This window comes from Cucurbita maxima, unplaced genomic scaffold, assembly GCF_002738345.1.
Source record: "Cucurbita maxima cultivar Rimu unplaced genomic scaffold, Cmax_1.0 Cma_Scf00027, whole genome shotgun sequence".
Taxonomy (NCBI): domain Eukaryota; kingdom Viridiplantae; phylum Streptophyta; class Magnoliopsida; order Cucurbitales; family Cucurbitaceae; genus Cucurbita; species Cucurbita maxima.
The window spans coordinates 2,398,430-2,405,559 of NW_019272043.1; the positions used below are offsets into that span (position 1 = coordinate 2,398,430).

The 7,130-nt window shown below is 32.5% G+C and overlaps 2 protein-coding genes across 2 annotated transcripts in view; both read right to left on the minus strand.

Moving 5' to 3' along the window:
* Window positions 1–643, minus strand: part of LOC111499575 (probable esterase KAI2) — a 1,354-nt gene extending 711 nt beyond the window's left edge. The window contains exon 1 of the mRNA XM_023151164.1: window positions 190–643. Coding sequence (XP_023006932.1) covers window positions 190–557 — 368 coding nt within the window. The 5' untranslated portion in view covers window positions 558–643. The remainder of the gene's footprint in view (window positions 1–189) is intronic.
* Window positions 644–1,664: 1,021 nt separating this feature from the next.
* On the minus strand, window positions 1,665–3,504 carry LOC111499574. The gene is made up of 3 exons (XM_023151163.1): window positions 3,127–3,504; window positions 2,971–3,054; window positions 1,665–2,386 (listed from the first exon to the last, which is right to left on the minus strand). Exons 1-3 carry the CDS (start codon window positions 3,417–3,419, stop codon window positions 1,861–1,863), a joined length of 903 nt encoding a protein of 300 aa, XP_023006931.1. The 5' UTR covers window positions 3,420–3,504; the 3' UTR covers window positions 1,665–1,860.
* Between the last annotated feature and the right edge of the window lie 3,626 nt (window positions 3,505–7,130).

Sequence of the window (7,130 nt, forward strand, 5' to 3'; positions counted from 1 at the left end):
TTTTTTTTTTTTTTTTTTTTTTTTTTTTTTTTTTTTTTTTTTTTTTTTTTTAATTCAGATTATCATTACATAACAATATATGAAGATTTTTTTTTTATGAATTTAACCTAAAAAAAATAAAATAAATAATAATAATAACATCTGCGGTTCTAGGTTTGAGAAAAGGGGGAAAGCAAAAATCGAAGGTACCTAGGGGAGGAGGAGAGCATTATAATCTTGTGGAAGAGGGCCGGGCGAGTGATGGAAGCGATGGCGCCGATCATCGCCGAAACAGAGTGGCCGACGAACACACACGAATCAATTCGAAGCTCCTCGAACATCGCCAGCAGATCGTACGCGAACCCTTCCAGACTTCTGTAGCGCTCGAAGTCGAAATAATCTGGATTGGTAGTCCCGGCGCCCATGTTGTCGTACAGAACCACCTTGTAATCCTCCACCAGATGCGGGATCAGGTGTTTCCAGACCGATTGATCGGTGCCGAATCCGTGGCCGAGAACCACCGTCTGTTGGCCGTCTCCGATGATCTTCACATTTTGAGCCTCCTCTACGATTCCCATGGCAAACTGAAACCGGGATCGAGCAACGGAGAAAGTGTTGCGTTTGGGATTTTTTTTTTTTTTTTTTTTTTTTTTTTTTTTTTGAATTTATTGCATATTATAGTCTTTCTGAAAGATAAGACCGTGCGCCCGGGTTTTCATCACCTGCTGCCGATACTATTATACATACATCATAAAATAGCATACATACATACATCTAAGACTTTGGACATAACATGCATGTCAAGATGTCATACAATATAACATACATCATTCAATTTATCCCGATCTATTATATAATATCTAATTGTAAGTTCACTCGATTGAGTAGCACTAAAAGTTTTTTATAATCCAGTTTTTGAAGCTACACAAATCTCAACGAACCGTTGTTTTGCATTTTGTAATGCCCAATTGTAGTAAAAACAGAAAATTTCATGGAAGGTCCTTAATTCTTGCTTATTTACCAGAGTTGTTGTAGTAGGGTCGTAGGCATAATCATGCTTCGTGTGTATTGTGTTAAAGGAACAAACAGAATTAGAGATGTTTTTTTTTTCTTTAATTTAGGTTTGCCCGTCTATCAAAAATTTGAAAAGGTATTTTAATGGGTCTTATCATGCTTGATTTGAGGTCACAAGGAAAGTCTATCAATGTGATATTGTGCTCGACAAAGTACTTCAAGAAGTATTGATAATAAGTGGCATAGCTCCGAGAGATTATCCTAACTCTACTTTATATACACATTTAAAGGAGATAACCAGTCTCTACTATTTGACATGCTATTGAATAAAAGATTGATATAACATAATTCTTGTTTGACCAGGAAAACATAAATTCAAATTCCGAACATTATACCCTAATTGTTGTCGGTTGATGGGAGGAAAGGTGTTTGTCACCTGTTTTTTTTTCCCTTGGCTTTACCAAAATCTCACACCTTCATCATCACATCCACCTCACTCATTTCCCTCTTTTTCTTATTTCGATTCCTTTCCCTCTCACCCCAACTCAAATTCTCCATCGTTCGAACTCCCAAAAGTCAACTAATTCAAAAAGAAATTGGGTTATAAAAATGTGGTTCATAAGTTTTTTTACCACTAAATTGGATTAAACCCACCTGCCTACGAACCCTTCTAACAAGAATCAATTTTTGCAACTATGTTTCTTATTAGGGTCTCGATAAGATTCATCCCATCGTTTAGTTCATCTAAATTTAAAAATGAAAAAGGTTTAAAACACTACAAGTGAATTGAAAAGGGTAAGTGGGAAGGAATAATTAAAGTGGTACAAGCATGGTGGTGGGGGAAGAAGTAAGTAAAAAAAAATGGGGTCAAGATGAGTGTTGGTCAGCAAAGGTTGCATGCGAGAGCTGCTTTAGCCATTCAAATGTTCGACGATGTGACAGCCTCGTCGCCTTTTCCTTTTCCTTTTCCCTAATTTCAACATTATCGTTCAATTCATTTTCCCTAATCCCAATTCCCTTTCCCTTTTCATTCCTTTTCTTCACAATATTCCCACTCCAATTCTTTATCTTCTTCGCCGCCGGTATTGTATCCACTGATTTTTTGCAGCTCACCACACCCAGAAACGTGCCTCTTGTTTTCTGCCCCACCGTGGGTTCCGCCTCGAAAGCGGCGCCGTTGGTCGTGCGAGTTTTGAGGTCGTGAAGTTCCATTCCCGGCGTTCGGAGAAGACCCACCCGGAAAAAGTCCCAACGGGAGGAGCTCCGGCGCCCGAAAGTTGAAAAGGATCTGATTTGGGGCGTGGGACTTGGGTGAGAGTGGAAGACGTTATTTTGAGTTCTTGGCTTTGAGTTCGTCGGAATTGAGATGGAATTGTTACTAATACTTGAACACCTGCAATTCAAAATATTTCATCAATTATTTTTAAAAAATATATAATGGAAATCGTGATTACTTTATTTCAATTATAAATTTTATTAATATTTTTAACAATTCTTTTAAAAAATATCTATAAACTTGGGTTGGAGAGAAGAATAAAAACATCCTCAGACCCATTTTAGAGATAATGATCCAAAGACAATATCTATTAGCAGTATATTGGATCGTTACAATCTTCTATTCTCATAAAAAAAATCTGATTCTCGTCTTGAATTTTAAAAATAATAACCCAAATATTTAAGGGTATTAAGGTTAACGATAAACATATTTTTAAAAAAATTAAAAATATTAATAAAACTTTTCAAAATTCAATTTTTATAAAATTAACAGTTTTAAAAGTTAAAACAATATATATTTTTTTGTGGGAAAGTTTTATTTATTTATTTATTTATTATTATTAATTTAACTTTTTATTTTGTGCAACGGTAATATATTTTGAGGTTTGAATTTGGGTTGGATTTTGGCGATTATAATTTAAAAAATATCCAAGTTTCAAAAAAAATAATTAATTGAAATGGGAAGAAATTAAAAAAGCATACCTGGAATAATGACTTCTACTGCTATTGCTACTGCTACTACTTCCATTTCTAAACCTCAACATATTATGATCCATAGACTCCGACCTGGAAAATTAAAAAAAAAATAAAAAAAATAGAATAAAATAAATCTGTGAAAAATTGTAGCTGGGTTCGAACCTGGCGGACAGAGGTTTAGAAAAGAAGTGATTGTGAGTATTATCGGAGCTAACAGAGAGGCGAAGAGGGAGCAAATGGCCTTGAAAGAAGATGTCGTCGGCAGCGCACATGGGCGGCGGCGGCCAGTGGTTGAAATCGAAATCCTCCGTGATGGGGTTTTCATCTAGAAGCAAAGGCTGCTGCTTTTCTTTGACAGGAAGGTCGCACATAGATAATGCCTCTTCTTCTTCTTCTTCTTCTTCGTCTTCTTCGTCTTGATTATCGTGTTCATCGCCATGGATGGTTGTTGCCATGAGCTCTTCCCACTCTGAGTTGAAATTTTTTATTGCTATGTATTAATGGAAAAGAAGAAGAAGAGATTGAGATTCATATTATATAAAGTGACAAAGCAAAGAATGATGAAAGTGAGAGAAAGAAGGAATAAATATGAATGGTCTAATCAATATCTCTATGGATTATTTTAACATTATTGTTAAAAATATATTATATATTTTATAAAGTTTAATTTTTTTGGTATGATTTTACAAATTTGTTTTTTTAGCTTTAAGATTTTTTTATTAAAAAAAATTTCCTCCTTTTTTATATTGATACTTTCAATAAAATATAAATTTATTTTTTTGTCTGCTTGTTCCGCTTTTACTTTTGGGCTTCCCCTCAAATTTAACGTGTCTGATGGAGAGAGGTTTTTCCACTCTTATAATGAAGGTTTAGTTAACTTGTGAGATCTCGCATCGATTGGAAAGGAGAACGAGTGCCAGCGAGGACGTCGAGCCCCAAACAGGGGTGGATTGTAAGATCTCACATTGGTTAGAGATGTGTTAAGAATAATGCTCTGATACCATGTTAAGAATGAGAAACTTAAGTGGAATCAAAGTCTAAGAAACAGAAGTGAGATCAAAAGTTCAATTTATAACATTAATACAAACTACCAACTAAATCCTAAAAAATAAGAGGAAATATTCTACTAACCAAATCAGACAAAATAAAATATATCAAATATAAAATACGGGTTATGGCTATAATAAAATATATTCCAATAAGATGGGAACCAAACATATATTATAAGTGTATGAAAATTTCTTCTCAGCAGACATGTTTTAAAAACAATATTTACTAGCGATAGACTTAAGTTGTTACAGTTATGATAGTTTGAAGTTAAATTTTATCAAATTCGATATAATAATTTACAGTAAAAAAAATGTAATTTAACCTTACGAGAAAAAGAAACTGATCGAGATTTGACGATAGGGTTTGGAAAAGCAATGATGAGGGAGTAGGCTCTTTAACCGGCCAAAGCCAAATGGTTGGAGAAAAAATGAGGGCTTTGGGTGGTGTGTGTGGCATGATTGATTAAAGGTGTATTGCTGTGCCAAAGGGGGAAAAGAATGGCTCTCTTTGCTTATCTTTATAACCTTTGTTCTGTGGCTGTGCTTCATTTGGTCATTCAATGCTGAGAGAGAGGGACAACATAATGCTTATTCGTCTCGTCTCTTTAGACACACAATATACCTACCAATGTATTTAAGACGTTGCTTTCGTTCATCGTTTTCTAATTAATATGTATTACTTATTTGAACGATTATATAACGACGCATTGGTTAAGGATCGTATAAAGAAGTGAGTTGCTTGAATTCGAAGGTTCGTTCATACTTGTTTTTCCAACTAGATTATGATATAAAGTTACGTTGTACTGGCAAATTATCACTTATTTCGGTAGAATCAAGTATAATTATCGATACTAGAATTTAATTTTATGGATATATGAATGACCACAACAATATTATTGAGTACTTTTTAAAATAAAAATCTATAATAATTAATAACCCGTTGTTTTTTAGGTAGGAAATGAGTTAATATTTAATTTCTCTTCAAAGGATGAGTATATAAATGAACTGATATCACATCTGAATGTCAGTGATCTTGGAGATATCATGGCTAAGAAAATATTAAAACAATTAGAAGTCATTATCTATATCAACAAGATACATCTCACTTTTTGGTGACTCAATCATAATAATTTTATAATTAAATATGTTTTGATGAGAAATTCTATTTTGGTGATAAGTGAGGACAAAATATATTGGAATAACTGAGCTGGTCTGTATGGAAAGTCTGTCTCTGTAAAAGTAAATAAAAGAAAAATATCTTGCACTTGTTGGCAAGGTTAAAAGAAAAATATCTTGCGACTTGTTGGCAAAGTCCTATTTGATATATTTGGAGCACATGGATTGTGGGACCTATTAAAAATGAAATTAAATTATTCATATGATATTTTTTAAACTGGGCTACAAGCAAATAATGGAAGATATTTCTTTTGTTGTATTATGAAACACATTTTTATATTTACTAAAGTGTTTTTTTTTTCTATTTTATTTTAAATTTATAAAAGTCACTTAGAACTTAAATATATTATAAAGTAAAATATAAAATATATATATAAATTAAAGTGTTTTTTTTTTCTATTTTATTTAGCAAATAAAATATAAACGTTTAAATTTTTTTAATTAAATTAATTTTTTTAATTAAATTAATTGTTTTAATGTTACTCTGAGCTAGTGGGAAGAACTTAGGAAACCCTTATAAATGATATAAAATTAAGCAATTAATCTTTTAAATTAATCTATTTTTGTTCATTAATCATAATTTATTTTATTATAAACTTAGAGTTGCACTCTTATTCAATAGAAGAATGGAACAGAAGAATGGTATCCATTGATACGATCAAAAGTAAGTTAATCAATACAAGAAGATAAGATTGTACTTTTGAATTGGTGACGACTAGTCAATTCAGCCATGCCCATCGCAAGTTGTATCCATTGAGTTTTTAACTGTCTTAGAGAATGAATTTAAAGTGGTGTAGAAGGAAAAAGGGCTTGTGACACGTGGGGACGTAGAAAAATAAAATTTAAAATACCAGCAAAATTAAAATTTTTGGTCAAAGTTAACGGAGAAAATGTCCGAAAAAAAATAAAGAAAAGGAAAAGAAGATAGAGAGAAACCTAGGGTTATGATGTAATATGATTGACTATACAATGCATGCTATGACACGGCATGCAATATGATATGTGCATAATATGATATGCTACGTTAAAAGACATGATATGACATATGTTTGACATGATGAGATATATGATATGATTGCCATACAATATAATGTATTGACATAATGCACAACCTCGATATATGCATGAAAAATATGATAAAATGATATGATATAAAGGAAGGTGGAAGATGGGTTTTTGTACATGATTTAACGAATGAAAAGTGTTGAGACCTCATGCATTATTGTATGCTCATGCACTCGGGGATACTCCTTCTTTTACGATGGTACGGATGCGTACACTATGAGGCAGGAAAACAATCATTATGTTTATTATAATGTTGCGATGATCATTATTCCTAACGGGTGTCTGACATCAACAACTCTAGAGAATGCTCGTCGACAAGAAAGGAGCCTAGGAGTTGTGCGAACTAAATGGTGGTCCATACTCGCATGGGTGGAACATGTGTAAAACATTATCTAAGTACCCACTTAGGATAGCCACATAAGGAATATATACTAATATGATAGGTCACACTCATGATTGTATGTGCTTACATTTAACTCCAGTAGCGGAGTAACTTAGTGAGTATTTCTTAAAATACTCAGGACATGTATTACTCTCATTTTTCAGATAAAGGCAAAACTCCTGTACTCTTGACGGTAACATTGTGATCCAAGAGATCATAATACATGCATATGGTAGTTTGCATTTAAACTTCATAAACGGTAGGTTAGTATAGAATTTTTGTTATTTTATTTAAAGATCTTCTAGAAAACATGTAAATCTATGACTATGTTTTATGATAAAGTTTCGAATGAAATATTTTCACATAAAGTAACGACTTTAGATCAAGTAGAAATCTAGAGTCCTTTATAAGATCACGTTCACATCTATTTAATTTAATTTTTTTTTTTTTTTTTGTCTTTTCGATAATATGATTAAAAAGTAGTTAAATTTTGA